General features: G+C 50.5%; 1 protein-coding gene across 1 annotated transcript; it reads right to left on the bottom strand.

The window, feature by feature from the left end:
• Nucleotides 1-719: 719 nt before the first annotated feature.
• Nucleotides 720-7,479, bottom strand: Toll-7 (Toll-like receptor 7). Its single transcript, XM_001361406.4, has one exon. It carries the CDS (start codon nucleotides 6,996-6,998, stop codon nucleotides 2,661-2,663), a length of 4,338 nt encoding a protein of 1,445 aa, XP_001361443.3. The 5' UTR covers nucleotides 6,999-7,479; the 3' UTR covers nucleotides 720-2,660.
• Nucleotides 7,480-16,472: the final 8,993 nt, after the last annotated feature.

Genomic DNA, 16,472 nt, shown 5'->3' with positions numbered 1-16,472 from the left:
CTCTCTTCCGACTGTTAACCGAAATCAAGTGCAACTGATGTGAGAAATTGAGATACTTCAAATGGAAAACTCTCTGCACGCCGAGCTCTTCTGGTGTTTTTGTATTTACATCTAGGCTCTGGATCACTTTGGCCCGAAATGTAGCACTTGGCAGTTGAGCTCCGCTTGGCATAAATGCCAAAAACATCTTGGAAATCCACTCCGACTAGGTAGATGTTGAGAGTGTGAGTGTGTTTCTTTTAACCTTCAATTGGATACAGCGACGTGCCGCTGCCATCATTTAACCAGACAAACACGACAGACGCACAGCCACCATTATGGAGTGGAGGCGCTATAGACAGCCGGGAATGGATGGATGGATGGACTGGGGGGTTGCCTCTGCAACGCGATGCGCATTTGTATCTCGGTTTATATACACACAGACACAAACACAGACACAGACACACACGTGGCTGCGTGTATCTATGTACAGTACAAGCCGTATAGAAAAACAAAAATGATTTATCACTCTGTCGGCTTGTATCTGAGCTACGTTTGCTCGGTTGACTTTGACAGGCCGCCGACCGACGACCGACCAGTGCGTGAGGATTACAAAACAGCAACTCATGTGCATGATGAATTAAATTAGCAAAGAGCCAGCTGAAAACGGAGGACCCATTCCCTTTCCAGGCAACACCAACAGAAAATAACCCAATAAGTACGATGGCAAAAGTCAAGAGTTGTTTTAAAAAAGTTGTTCATTTCATTTGCATTGTTCGCTGGCGACACGGAAAAATATCTTTGTTTTGTTGTTGTAGTCGTACATAGATTTAGATGTATGTATATAGTATATAAATAGTTATTATTCACAAAATTGAATTATCCAAAGGTTATACATTATCATAGAGCGCCATCAATCGTCGTCTTAAAGAACTAAACCTACAACTTATCGCGGTATATTACAAAATGATAAAAATAAATAACAGTTTTGGGCTTTCATACTGGTACAAGTGTCTGTCCGTCCTTCCGTCCGTTCCGTAGGAGTTCCGCAAGGAACCCTCTTTGTATCTCCAACTCTGGCGATAGTTTTCAACTGATTTTTGCTTAACTAATGACGAGTAGGCGAGTTTTGCAATCGGAAATAAATGCTCATATGTTTTTTAGGCAGTTGTTAAACATTTTCTCGGGTATTCTATATATAGATATAGATATAGATATATATATATCGTATGTATGTATGTATGTGTATATGGTATATATGGAGCAAACCTCATGCAGTTCGCTAATAGCAGTTTTACTTTACACAGTCACGCACATTTATATATATATATATATTCACTGAATAATACATACTACATATATGTATGTATCTCTATGTATTTTATGTATGTAGGTATGAATATTGTGTATACGCCATGGGGCAAAAGTTGCATTACAATTATCGTTAGTGTTTGGTAAGCGTAGTGTTTAAAATGAGCTTGTGTCTGTCTGCCCGCCTGCCTGTCTCTGCGTATTGGTATATTGTAGTTAACCACTCGAGATTCGAGTTTCGAGCTTCGAGATTCATGAGTCCTCCTTTCGGTTTGCTAGCTAAGTAATTATGAATGCTTTATACACATGCAACCACACCGATTCCATTTACCGATTAACTGATCTCTGAGCCTTCGGATGCTGCTGTGCATTATTCGAACGAATCATACCTGTGCACTCGAATGTGGTTGCTAAATTATCGCTATAAGTTTACGGTTTCGGTTACGTATACGGATACGGATACGGTTATGGTTACATATCTGCAAATGCATCGAGCCTGTATCTATGTATTTATGTGTGTATATCTATCGGTATTTAAATAACTATGAATGCTGTTTATGGTAGTGGGAGCTATTTACAAATCGATACGCCAGACACTACTCGTACTGAGGGGTTGGGCGTGCAGAAAGCCACTTTTCGGAACAATCAATTTACTTCTAAGCTTCAAGGGCTCTCCAAAGTTCAGCCGAGAGCATGAATCTTTGTGCCTCGGATGCCAAATAGTTCGGTCCAACTGATTAAAACCATATTAAAAAGTTATCCGGAATTCTCCAGAGCCATTCTCAGCGCTAAGCAAATGAAAGCCCGGGCAGGAGTCGTGTGGGGGAAAACTTTCTTTTGCTGTGGCAAACTTTGAAAACTTTGAAATGGCATTGTGCTAACATAGTTTCCCCCTCGCCCTCTGCGAATACACACACTCCCATTACCACTGCATTCCCTGCTTGGCTCTCCTCCGCTACTAAATGCAGCTGTATCTTGTATCTGTATCTTGTAGCTGTATCTGTGTGCATTGTGTGCCTATGTCTACGAGTACTCGTATGTTTGTTTAGTGCATCTAAAATGACTTTACACTGGATAAACAAAGTATTTGTAGGCGCTTCCTGCTGCTTGTTTTCTGGGGGTTTTCGGTATGTGGATGGGTCTAACATTAAAATCTCTGGATAGTTTCTCCTCATCTGCTCTCCCTCCCTTCCTTCCTTCCTTCTCAGTGCTCATGCTCCCCTCGTTCTAATCTCTTAGCTTAACTCGCACATATTTTAGTAATTAAAATTATGCACAGGAACCAGTCCCTAAAGAAATCACTGTCACTCTCTCAGAATGCCACATTCTGTATCCTCTTACTCTTACTCTCCCTCTCTTGCTGCTCCTCTCTAGACGAGATACGCCTGGACATGTGGACCTTGCTGCTGGCCAGATCCGACTGCCTGCTGCTGTTGCTGTTGCTGCTGTGGTGGGGTCTTGCCACTGGGTCCCATTGTGGCCACATGACCCACTGAGGATGGGCCAGACTGCAAGCCCGGCTGCTGTTGCTGCTGCTGCTTGGGGCGCCAGGTCTGGGCCCTGGGGGTCCCCTCCAACGAGACAACGGGGCCAGCGGGCATCATCAGCATGTGCTGCTCGTTGTCCAGCGTCGAGTAGTCCGAGTCGATGCTGGAGTAGATGTGCTCCGAGGGCGGCCGCATGCCGTGGTGCTGGTAGTACTGGGCGTGCAAGTGATGGCCATGCGGTGCGGCAGCCGCACCAGAGCCAGAGACTCCTCCGTGGTGATCTCCGCGTCGCTGGGGCCTGGGACTGGGGGTGGCAGTGGTCGCCGTGGAATAGTTCTGCTCGGCTGGAGCTGTGGTGGCGCTGGGGGCGCCTCCCTCTGCTGGGCCGCAGTAGGCGGGTGGCGGGGCCTGGCGGTACAGCAGGCCTGGGCTGGCGGGCTGCTTGACACGCTCGTGGTTGTGGTCCAGCGTGTAGTTGTTGCCGCGATAGGTGGGATAGTCGGCGGGCAGGGCATAGCGCAGCTTCTCCCAAAAGTGGCGGTCCGAGCGCCGGATACGGTGCACGGCCGAGGTCTTCAGATAGGGCAGCAGCTCGATGTCGCTCTCCGCCTCGAAGGCCACCTCCGGCTCCTCGATGATCACCAGCTTCTGAGGGCGTCCCCTGAGGGCATCGTGGACCGAGCGGCGCAGCTCGCAACGTGACCACTCCGTCTGCAGGAAGTTACGGGTCAGCAGGATCACGACACGACGGGAGACCCGTGTGGCCTCCAGTAGCTGGTAGTGGGTGGCATCGTGGGCAAGGTCACGGTGCTGCAGGCAGACACGCAGCGGCGGACGGCCCGTCTCCAGCTCGGAGGCCAGGTGCTGGCACACGAACTCCGAGTCTTTGGCCGAGTGCAGGAGCACGGCGTCGTAGAGCTTCTCGGACTCCTCGCAGCGCGGGCCAAAGACCCGGACGCCGTAGTGGGCGAACAGCCAGATCCGGAGCGACTCCCGGAAGATGAAGACGATGATGATGACGACTAGGAGGAAGACCAGAGCCAGGGCGGCGGCCAGGAGGGGAATGTACGACTCGGGAATCCCGTGCTGCAGCATCGATCCGCCCGAGTAGTAGTCCGTGCAGGCGGCTCCCGTCGAATTGAAGTCCAGTTCCCGCTTCTGCAGGGATCCCTCGGAGGAGCTGCTGTCGTAGGAGCTGGCGTCGTAGCCAGCCGTGTTGGGCGCCGCCATGCAGTAGATGTCCTGGGCATCCTGGACAATCAGCGCATTCTCCGCCACGTACGAGGTCAGGGCCTGGAGGAACTGGCAGCGACAGCTCCACTGATTCCGTCCCAGGGCGATGGACCGCAGGCGCCTGCCGAAGTGGGTGGCGTGCAGCTGCCAGATGGGCAGCGTGACCAGCCGGTTGCCATCGATGCGGAGCAGCTGCAGCGAGACCAGGGGCGACAGGGTGGCGTTCTCAATGGTGGCCAGCAGGTTGTTCTGCAGGTAGAGCTCCCGCAGCGAGGAGAGCTGCTCGAACTCGTAGCCGTGCAGCGTCTGGAGCCGGTTGTCCGCCAGCTGGAGGATCTGCAGCGACGTCAGGCTGGCGAAGGTGCGGTTCTGGATGGCCGCCACCTGGCTCCCGTTGACGTACAAGGCCTTGAGGTTCTTCCTGCCGATGAAGGCGTGGTTCTTGAGCACCGGGAAGTTGTTGCCGTCCAGATAGACGATGCTCGAGTCCATGGGGACGCGGCGCGGCAGCTCCATGGTCTGCTGGCCCCCGCAGTCGACCACGTTGGTGGACCAGATCTGGTCGTGGTAGCAGGTGCAGTTATGGGGGCAGGTCATCTCGCAATCGCAGGCGTCGAAGTCGCAGCAGTGGCACAGCGCGAAGCAGTGCGACTCGTAGCGGCAGAGGAAGTCCTGGGGCTTCAGGGCGCTCAGCGGACGCACTGCAGCGCCGCGGGCGTGCGGCATCACGCACTCGATGTTGGGCATGTCCATCACTCGGGGATGCTGCCGGGTGGTCAGGTTGTTGATCCGCTGCAGCCAGTCCATAGTGCAGTCGCACTCGAAGGGATTGCCGCCCAGGTAGAACTCGGGCAGGGCCTTCGGTGCCACCACGGGCGCCACGCGGAGCTGCTGCAGCTGCAGCTTACTCAGCTGATTGGCGTAGAGGTCGACGCGGGCCAGGTTGGCCTTGTCCACGAAGGCGTTGGGTTGGACGTTACCGATCAGGTTGTTGTTGATGAACAGCAGCTCGATGGTGTTCGGTAAGGACATGGGGCCGATCTCCGTGATGCGGTTGTGTGAGGCGTCTAGCGTCTTCACCCGGATCTCCTCCTGCAGCTTGTAGTAGTTGCCCAGGGCCTCGATGTAGTTGCCGTGGATGTCCAGCCACTTGAGATTCGACGGGATAAAGGCGTAGTCGAACCACACCAGGTGGTTCTCCGAGAGATTCAGCCAGAGCAGGGACACCAGCGTCGCGAACACCCCGTTGATGTCCGAGAGGAAGTTCCTGTCCAGCCGGATGGCCTCCAGCTCGAAGTTCTTGTCGAAGGAGCCGCGCTCGATGCTCTGGATGCGGTTCTTGGCCAGGTTGAGCACGCTCAGCCGGGGCAGGTCCTGGAACATGCCCACTGTGATGTTGCCGATCTGGTTATCGATCAGCCGCAGCCCCGTCAGCTGGTGCAGGTTCTTGAAGCTCTGGTTGTCGAACGTCCTGATCTGGTTCTCGCCCAGGTCGAGGGTTCGGAGCATGGCCAGGTCCTGGAGGGCGCGCGGCACCTCGTTCAGCTGGTTCGAGCTGAGGTCCAGTTCCTTCAGGTCGGAGCAGTTCTTGAACACGGCCTGCTCCACCACGCTGATGAGGTTGTTGTTCAGCGTGAGCTTCGAGAGCACGTAGAGGCCGTTGAACAGCTTGTCGTCCAGCGTGTGGAGGCGGTTCTCGGCCAGGTTCAGGGTGTGCAGATTGTAGAGCGGCAGGAAGGCGTTGTCCTCGATGTGGCCGATGGAGTTGTTGCGCAGATTGAGGATCTGCAGGAAGTAGAGCTCCTTGAAGGTGCGGTAGTCGATCCGGGTGAGGGCGTTGTGCGCCAGATTGAGCACGATGAGGCGGATCAGTCCCGCAAAGGTCGTGTTGTCCACGTGGTTGGAGGTCAGCTGGTTGCCCGACAGGTCCACCACCAGCAGCTGCTCCAGCCGGTGGAACAGCCCCTTGGGCAGCTCGTACAGCTCGTTGTGCTGCAGATGGATCTCGCGCAGCTCCTTGGAGCCGGCAAACAGGCCCTCGGGCAGTGTCTCCAGGTGGTTGTTGCTTAGGTTCACGATCCGCAGTGAGGCGAGCCCCGCCAGCGCCTCCCCTGACAGCTCCGAGATGTTGTTGTGCTGCAGGTTGAGATGTTGCAGCCGTCGCAGCCGCGAGATGCCCCAGCTCTCCGTGATGGAGCGCAGCTCGTTGTGGCTGGCGTCCAACAGTTGCAGCTCGCTGCCCCCGCTGCAGTTCATGTCCGCGAATCCCAGCTGCTCAGCGGTGCGGATGCGGTTGTGGGTCAGGTTGAGCGCCTGCAGGTTTCCCACGGGGCACAAGAAGCCCGCGGGCAGAGCCCTCAGGTTGTTGTCACTCATGTCCAGCTCCGTGAGCTGCTTCAGGCCGTTCAGCGAGTCCGGATAGAGCTCCAGCGCCCTGGCCGGACCCCATTCGGCGTTGTGGCTGCTCAGACGCAGCGTCTTGAGCGTGCCCAGGCCCTCGAAGGCGTTGTTGGGCAGCTGCAGAAGCTTGCACGCCTCCAGGCGCAGCGTCTCCAGCGTCTGCAGGCGGGCGAACACCGCCACTGGGAGTGTGGACTCGAAGAGGTAGAGGTCGCTGCACTGGATCGTCAGCTGGCTGCTGCCATCGGCTCCCTGGAGATCCAGACCCGGCTGGCGCTCGATCAGCCGCAGGGCACAGTGCACGGAGCTGGTGCCGTTGTACGTCCACGAGCACTGGTTGCTCGGTCCGCTGTGGGCGGGCGCTGCTGGCGAGGAGTCGTCGGCGGATGCGGGTGGCATGGCGGCCGACAGGAGCGAGGAATAGTCGCCCGAGAGCGAGACGGAGGCGGAGCCAGCGCCTCCGCCCAGCATGGCACTGGCAGAGTTGTCGCCGCTCTCCTTGGGCGCCAGTGCTGCCAGGCAGCTCCAATCCGAGGCGCTACCAAGCAGCAGCACGCTCACGAGGGGCAGCAGCAGCGGGAACTCCATTCCGGCTGCACTTCAGGGTATTTCTTGGGGGAACAGGGAGCAGAATCTCTCTGAGATGTTCTAGGGAGTAGTTTGCGTTTCTCTGGTTCTCACTCGCGAATTGACATTTTAATGGGAATTTTGGGGTTTTCTCTGGTTTTCTCTACTACTTCACTGGTTTCTTGTTTCACTGTTCGCACATTTCTCTTGGATATTTTCGTGTATTTGTATTGGTTTTCGTATTATTCAATTTCCGATGGAAATTCTCACTGGCACTGCTCTTAAATGCTGTTTCTCATTTTTGTGGATTTTTCGAATTCAATTCAATTTGGGCGTTTGGGTCACACCACGTCCGTACGATTCGTTGACGACGCGCGGCAGCAACCGCGCAGTTCAAAATTTCAGAAGCGCGTGTAACGACCTTGCCTCGGCGAGAATTTGGACATGAATGGAAGTGTTCATTTTTAGCGTAGAAGTTTTTACTCTTGAAACATTGGCTGAAACATTGAATAAAAGAAAAAGAGCGATAGAGAGCCGAGAGAAGCCGAAAACAGCCCCAGCGCTGCCGAGAGAGACTCAATTTCAGGCTTCGAACGTGTGGAAATTGGTACAAAACAGCCGATTCGACTCGTTTCAAACGAGTCTTTTCCGCCCGATGTTCGGACGCATGTTCTCGTGCTCGTGTGGTGGTTGCTTCGGGTTCGCCTTTTCACTCACTCTCTGTCGCTCTCTCTCGGTAGTTTTAGTACCATTTGGCGCCACCGCGGGGCCAATTGGCGCTAGTGTGCCGTCAAGAGAGAGAGCTCCAAATGAGAGAGATTGAGTGCAAAGGGATTGAGAATTTTGAGTGGAAATTCTCTTTGAATTTTTTCAAAATAAAACAGATTATATCAGTAAATAATTAATATCGGACCAACAAATAATAAAATATTAAAAGAGTTTCAATACTAAACGAATCTTCAGATGATGAAAGTGCATTTTAATTTCCATTTTTGGCTAAATAATCAGGAAGGCAATACAAAAATTCACTCTAAAATCATTACACTTTTGTATGGAAAAATGCACGTTAGAAGTTTCTCTCTCCCTCTCTTCTCTTTGACAGTGCCAGATACTCTCCCTCTCTGTCTGTCATTCTCCTCCATCCATTTCCACCCATCCCTCCATTTGGGTATGTTATTGTTACTATCAACTCACACACGCGCCGCCAGCAAGCCAGCAGCAACAGCCAACGCCGCTTGCATATCCGTCAGATACTTTCCCATCGCACTGCATCTTCTAATTGCCGCAGCTGCAGCTGGAACTGGAGATACTCGAACAGCGCCTGCCATGCGATTTTGTCAACGCCAAAAGATGTTTAACACATTGCCACAGCCACAGGCTCCGACTCTGGCCCCAGACTCACCCTCGCTCTCGCCCATCGGCAGATACGCAGAACGCACTCGGAGATACATTTTGAATGCAATTGAAAGTGCACGAGTGCTGGCGTTATTTTTAGTGTGCGATTGTTTAGACAAGCCCAAGCCAAGCCGTGACTGCAGAGACTGTTTAGACGCTACGGATACTTACGATAGCCCCGTCGCCGTGTGCGGTGTGTGGGGCATGGCAGGGGCAGGGGTAAGGCCAAGGCCGCCTGCAGAACTCGTCGAGTGTCGAATGAATCACTTGCCACCTTTGGAGTTTTCTACGCAAAATGTAATATTTATAAATGCTTCCCTGTCCCTTAAACATTCCAGTGTGTGCCCCACAAACAAAACTTTTGTTTGTGAATGGAACTTTCTTTAATGCATTTATTATTCATAAGAACTTTTTCATTAGAAGTAGCAGGAGCGCGCAGACCGGACACACACATGACCGAAAGACGTTTTTCGGCCCCCAAGTCTGAGTCCTGCTACTGCTCCTGCTCCTGCTCCTGCTGCTGGCAACAAATCTTCAAAGGCACACTTAATAGTGTCGAAGGCAGCAGGAGCTCTCCCATGTCCGAGTCCAAGCCCCATTCCAACTCCCAACTGCCATCCATCGCCGGGGAACTGGGAACGGAGCTCGTTTCACTACCGGCCCAGAGCCAGCACATTGGCATTGTTTCATTTCGGCTGCTGTTGAGGTGTCGGAAACTTGTTCAACTTGTTTTCCCTCTCAGGGTGTGTGTGTGTGTGCTTGGTAGTAAAAATAGCAGCAACACAGCAGATATTCTACCGCAGATGAATACACCCGTACCGTGTGTGAAACAGTAAGTGTGAGTGTGAGTGTGAGGTTTAAGTCAGTTCTCTCTGAATGCTGGAGGACACTTTTGTTTTCAGAAAATACCTGCATGTGTGAAACTATTTGTTGTATTTATCAGATAACTTTGTTCAACTTTACTTTAATGGAAACGTTATGAATTTTCTCTATATTTAAATTCAATTTATGCAATTTAATAAAGAATAATGAATCTAGAAATGCTCGTACTTTGAACTTCTTCAGAAAGATCTTTCAATACCTAATTATGTCCTCAGCCATGCTATCTCCATTGAGGCACAGCGATTCATTCATGTGCCATCAAATACAGAACTTGACTGCAGATAAGGACCAATCCCAGAACGAGTTGAATGCTCAGGCTCTTATCTGCCCCAGTGGCAGGCCACCAAGAGCGAACTATTGTACGAGTATCTCTGGAGGATTAGTGTCCCCATATCGGGGCAACGGTCGCAATCTATTCATATATGTAATATGCATGGCCGAAGGCCAGAGGTTATCCCTCAGATATCTCTCAATTTCTGGCGTCGCTCAGTGCTATATTGTGTTTCAATTTACGACTAAAAAGCACATTTATGGCCGAGGAGGCAGTGCATTCAAATATGCATTAAATTGCGCGATAAATTGTCTGATGATTGTTATGAGCGGAACCGATGATGTATGCATAAATAATTAGAGAGCAGCACCAGAAAATGAGTTGGCAAAGTTTAATTACCAAAGTGCCCCACTGCCACTGCCACAGTCGTTGCCCCTGCCGTTGCCATTGGCATTGCACCATTTTTCGATTAGTGTCCGGACTTAAAGCTCGTACAGGGGCCAGGGGACAGGGGACAGGGATCCGCAAATGCCAGCCGGAGCCGATTTCCACCCGTGCCATTGTTCAATAGAAAAGGCCATTGCCGGCTCCGCTTTTCGTTATCCGTTGGGCCCCATCCACTCAAAAGGGGAATACGTCATGAGGGATGCCAGAGCCGAAATACCATCGGGGGGGGGACAGAAGACTGGGGCAGCAAACAAATTGTGCAAATGGCAAATGCTGCAAAAGGCCGGCCGCAGAGTCGGCGGTATAAAATATGCCGGTTGGACACAGGATTTCTGACCAAAAATTGAACTAAAAACAAATTTTTGGTGCCAGGCAGGAGCAGGAGCAGCAGCTGAAATTGACAGGCGGGCCGCACAGGGCGAAAGGAGATGAAATGTATTGGGTGGGGATAGTGATGGCGATTCCGAGCAGTTGCCGGACAGTGGAGCCGCTCTGGCCTTTTATTTTCACAGGCCCACACTGTATATGAGCCATTTCCGCACGAAATTGATGGAGCTCGAACAAAGGACAGCTCTTTTGACTACTTTTTGGACATTCACGGTTTCGTTTTTAAGCGAAACTTTCTAAACAAACGCGTCCTGATTGATGAAATTCATCAAACTGCATCAACGTACATATTCAAATAAGTATTGATCAGTTTTTCATAACAAACGCCAACCGGACAACAAAGTTCGGTGCAACAAAGTAATCGGATCAATGACTGGCCGATTCAGGTCGCTTTTTCGGTACGATTGCTCCTGCATTTGGGGGAGTCTCATGTGTGACGACTGGCAGTACTCTTATCTCAGAGTTTGTAATTGGAATTTGTGTCTATAAATAAACAGGCCATCTTCTGCCAGAATTTTGAAAATTGGAAGAAGTGTAGAACCCAATTGTAGTTGAAATCGTTCCCAGTCCAATCAGATAGATGTAATGTCTTCTATAGATGGTACAGATTAGATGGGCTAAAGTGAGATCCATTGGTTTATATTTGGAGAAACAACATCAGGATGTTCTAAGGAGCAGTCCCCCACTGCCACTGCCACTGCCAATGCCACTGCCACTAGCACTGCACTTGTTTGTTATTCTGGTTGCGCTGCTGCTGCTGCTGCTCCCATGATGCAAGTTGCACAGCTGAGCAGGCAGCATAATCGCATGCAATTATGCCGCACACAATCACAACAGCCGCCTCGGCCAGAGGAAGAGCACAAGAGCATAAGAGCAGAAAGAAGTTGGCCAAACCCGCCGATCAACTCGGCGGGAAGTGGCCGAGGACTTGGACCTGGAAGGGGACTAGGGTTGGGGCTGGGGCTGGGGCTGCCAACAAGCTGGCCAAAACAGGTGACTGGGCTGGGGGCAAGTGAGGGAGCCATGCGGTCCAGGCGGACACTCTCGTTCTCCAATCGAGGGGCAAACAATGCAGGCGAGTTGCAGTTTTTGCTGCCTCCGTTTTGTTTGTTGCACAATCTTCTCTAACTGTGTTTAGCCACCGCCTGCCTGCTGCCAACCTGCCTGCCATGGCCACTACTACGGGCACTCTTTGGCCAGGTTCAGGCTCTGGCTCTGGCTCTGGTTGCGGTGCAGAGCCATTTTCCTGTTGATTTTTGCCTCGTCCTTGCGTGATTTTTGAAGCTCACGCTGGCCGAGCAATATTTTGTTTCTTGTGTTGGCTCTTGGCGTCTCCTGCTCTCCGAGTGAGTGAAATGGGAAGCAAAGAAGCGCGCCTCGTGTGCAGTTTTGATCTATTGATTGTTGTATCCCATGCCTTGTGCATGGCATTGCCTTTGCCTTTTCCATCTACGGAAGCAGTGCCTCTGACCATTCAGGGCCAGTACCAGCAGCATCCGCCGTAGACAAATATTGCATTTTGCATTTTCCAATTAAACTTGAACAAGCGGCCGGCAATCGAAGGCAGTCCTTTGTCTTAGGAGAGGCATGGCTCCCATTCCCGGAGCGATGGAGAATATTTCACATCGAGACAGTGTTTCGAAACACCTCCGAGGAAAGAAGCATTCGGGCAAGTCAGTGAATGTTGGAAGTTCCAGCCAAGAAGAGCACAACTGAGGCCAGTCGATGCGATTCAATACGCTGTGGGAATGCAGCTGCCTTTTGCACCAGAAAAACGATAGACATAAAGTTAGGCTCGAGAACGAGCTGCATTAAATGGTGACCGTTCGTTTATCGCACTCCATGATTAAGACCACCTTACCGGGAAAGCCCCAGGCACCGTCACAGAGTCGAGTAGTATAAGCAATAATTCCGAGAAGGCCACGCACTGAGCAGTGAAAATAACAGCAATTACATTCGAGCCCCGACCAGGCCTATAAAACCAGCAACTAGATGAATCTACGAGTCGAGCAGGAACTGGAGCGGTAGCAAGCCGCACCTGAATCGCATTTACGGCACTTTAAGAACCCTCCGAAATATAAGGCCTTCACTGCAATGCAATCAAGCAGAGTGGCAGCAGGGGGAGGTACTCACACTCGTAGCCAGAGAGTGTGCCTTCAATTTAGACACGTGCAGGTCCCGAGCCCCGAAGATGGAACTCAGAACTCTGAGGTTAGAAGTTTTCATTTAGTAGCTGGCCGCATTCCCAGGAACTGTTACAAGGCGTCACTAAACTGGTTTACGGTAAACCCTCAGCTCCAGAGCTACGAGTAGAAGTACGAGTGCGCCTCCGTACAATAAATTACCGAGAATCGTTCAGAGAAATTCATATAATTGCCAGAAGAATGCCGTGCACGTAGCTGGCTCGTTAATTCGAAGAACTCAAAAATCATATTGTTTATGCAGGAAGAACCCCACTGCCCCACACCACTCATATTCACTTGAACAAATGCCCAAAACCGAGACAATTAAAATATACATATATATTTGGTGTGTTATTTTGTCAGTTCTTCGTTGGACGCCACACGTAACCTTGGCTGCATTTTAATCATCATCGCCTGGAGAGTCTCCGTTTCTACGGTTGTGGTTCTGGGCTCGAGTCTCTGCTCCGGTGAGTTGTTTGACGAATTTCAACGAGGCAGCTGCACGTGCTCGGGCTTGGCGAGCCACATCAATCAAAAATAATTTATATGAGAGCAAAGCCAGGGCCAAAGCCACAGCCAAAGCCAAAGCTTGGCCATCTAAGATATGGTCAAAGCGTCATGGAAGCCACACGTATGTACTGCAGGTAATACTCGTACAGATCCAAATGCATACTGTGGCTACCTTGTGTTGGGGCTTACTCGCACACTTATTCATTCAAAACTTGTGTGCATCACAGTTTATAATTTACGAGCTCGATTTGCCCTGGAAAAGTGTCCGCAACTAATTGATTTATGGCTGGAGTGTGTGCGGGGCTATCAGCCGTGGCTTCTTCTGGTGAATCTTCAAATGTAATTCGAATACAATTTCTGGAACTTAAAAACCAAATCAAAATCGTTGACCTACCCCCCCCTTGGGGAAATCTTCTGTGCGTGAGTTGGGGTTGTCACGACCACAAAAATAGGGATTTTCAGCGCCTTAGCACATGTCATCCTTATCGCCGTCATCGTCATCCATATGGGATGAATGTCAGGAAAGGGTTCAACTCCATTGAGCCGACAATCTCCTAAGTCCTTTATCTTGCGGTGGAATGATGCCAGCTGAATGCCATTGTTCATTGTTCTAATTTTTGGCCTGTATTTACCAAATATTTATGCCAAATGTCGGGAATATAGAACAGTAATTAGACAGTCAAATAATTGAATGGATTGTCTACGGCTAGAGAAAATCAATAGCACCCTACAATATCCATAAATCCACCCCTGTGCCCCGTGAGTTGACAAAAGATGGTTGGACCTCGGCGCGTCCATTAAATTTGTCACCCGCGGCTAAGCTAAATGTCAAATAGTACTCACGGCCAATACCAGCACTCGCACTCGTATACGGATACGGATACAAGTATGGAGACACTCACACAGGCAGACTCACTCACTCACTCTCGGAGAACAATAACAGCATCAATTTGACACGTACAGGCGCTAATGATGGGAATGACCAGCCAACTGAACGATCGAATCCGCTGGCGACGCCCTGCCTGGCGGAGACCGCTCAACATGCCCACAATTGAACCACCCAGGCTTAGTCCCTTCAGGAACTTTGACATCCTGTCGTTTCGAGCACCCTCAGTACCACTTTCCCCAGCCCCAGTACCAGTCTCAGTTCGGTTCTGTTCAGTTCAGCTCTGTTCTGTTCTGTCAGTTGCCGCTGGTGTGAGGTGACATTCTGAGAGTCGACGACTGCCAATTTAATTCCCATTGACAAAATGCACAATTGCCGGACACCATGCCGTTCCCCCCTCTACCTCTACCTCTCCCATTCCCATTTCCATTCCGAATCCCATTTCCCATTTTCCTTTGTTGGAAATGTAACCGTTCTTGTAATTGTGATTTCTGCCCGTGACAGCCACAGATACCCCTCCCCACACACACTTGCTATTAATTATTTTAGAAAATCGCTTGTAATAACAATAAATTTATGCAGCCCACTCGGATCTACTCGGCGTCTCTTTCACGGCTTCCTTGGGGCGGGGGCAGTTTTGTTTGGGCCAAATTTTGTCTCTGCGACCGACAACAACTGTTCGATTTTCACGACACTCAAATATTTGCTCGGCCATTGCCAAGGCCAATGGAGAATTGTTACTTGTCGAACGAAATGCAATCAATGCAAATGTTTGCATTGGGCTCTTAGCTGTCTGACACGCGGGGATTTCCCACTCAACATGGCCCCCTCTGACCCTCTACCAACCAGCCACTTTCAATTTTGACGCATATCGATTTAATAAATTTGCGTGCCAGCCCCGGCGACAATTTGATTGACAAGTAGAGCTCGTCCCCCACTCTCCCTCGAGCCAGTCAGTCAATTTAGTTGTTGGTTAGCCAGGTTTTTCCATTTCCATTTCTGTTGTTTATTTAACGTTTGTTCAGAGCCACTACACGGTCGACTGATACACATGACTGGGATTGAAATGGCATGGGAAATTGGTTTGGTTTGGTTTGGTTTTTAAGCCAATTTTGCTAGTTGAGCAATTACTCGTAAATTGCTAGAAAACCGGGATATTCCATGGAGAGCAATCGAAAGCATACTTCATCAGGATTATCACCTATCTAGTGGCTGGGGAACCAATGATCATTAAGGAGCATTTAGTCCCTCATCTCCTTCGATTCCCATGGTTACAACAGAAGACCGTTACATTTGAAGGGTTTGTGGCAAGACCAACCTCGTTTCGCTATGCGTACAACGATCCCACAACCTTATATTAGAGTATTCATAAATCAAATTCTACTGCGATCAAAGACCATGGAGAGCAAATTGCTAGCATCCGGGTAATTTGAATAAAAGTTCTGTTTCTCCGTTTCTCTGTTTCTCGGTTTCTCGGTTTCTCCGTTTCTGTATATCTGTTTTTCCATTCAATACAATGGAAGGTGAGAGATGGAAATGGAAATAGACGCGGCGGCGGCAATTAAAGTTAGAATTCACCAAAAAAATATATATTTAGGCGCGCTTAATTATGAGCCCGAGCCCGGGGGCATAATGAAGGTATTGAAAAGGCGTTGACATGCAACCGATAATTAAATTCGGAACAAAAGAGCGGGAGACAGTCGGACCCAGTCGAGACATTTCCCACATAATAAGGATTTAGCAATAAAAACACTTGGATAATATGTAAATGCATCGGGGTCGGAACCCAGTACGGAGAATGCACCCACGGGACCGGGGTTAGGAGGTGGTGCGCACTGGCAGTGGGACCTGGATCTGATCGTTGTCATCGTCGTGTCTGTGCATCTTGATCGGGGACTGTGCCGTTAGATTCCCGAGCGGGAAACGTGTACCCGCACATAATGTGGAAAAACAGAAACTAAAGTGTCAACTTTTTGGGTTGTAAACGTTGCACCAACGGCCCACCCCTGCCGCTGCCCCTGCCGCTGCCCCTGCCGCTGCCCCTGCCACTGCCAATAACTCCTCCGACATCCCCTCGGGCTCTCGGGCATTTGCTTTCTAATTTGGGCACACGCTCAGACCTCATCGAGGGGAAACAACAACAAAAGGGCCACCAAAGTATCGAGGGGAGAAATGGCATTTCCGTTTTTCACACAAGCATTCGAAAGCAATTTTTCAAAATTGAAATTCATTTCATATACTCGCACTCGCACCATTCGAGACCAGCAACCGCGACAGTGTACGCTTCCAGTTCCATTATGCCTCCATCTATTCCTCTCCTATCACACATTCGGTATCTGTGACAGCGGATCGGCGAATAAGATCGTTTGGCTCCGATAATAATACTCATACTGGGAGTACCGGGAACCGGGGATCGAACACCGGGGTCCGAGAGCAAGTGTTGAACAGAGCCGAACCCTTGGGGTGACAATTGTGTGGTCTGAGGGCGGGAGGGCTGCTGCTGGATTGGAGAATGAACTTATCTTAAAATTAGT

Source organism: Drosophila pseudoobscura, chromosome 3, assembly GCF_009870125.1.
Source record: "Drosophila pseudoobscura strain MV-25-SWS-2005 chromosome 3, UCI_Dpse_MV25, whole genome shotgun sequence".
Taxonomy (NCBI): Eukaryota; Metazoa; Arthropoda; class Insecta; order Diptera; family Drosophilidae; genus Drosophila; species Drosophila pseudoobscura.
The sequence above is the reverse complement of the archived record's forward strand: the minus strand, read 5'-3'. Positions and strand labels throughout refer to the sequence as shown.

Bases quoted from the DNA above. Each gene is read 5' to 3' on its own strand.
- Toll-7 (XM_001361406.4), bottom strand. From the start codon at position 6,998: ATGGAGTTCCCGCTGCTGCTGCCCCTCGTGAGCGTGCTGCTGCTTGGT.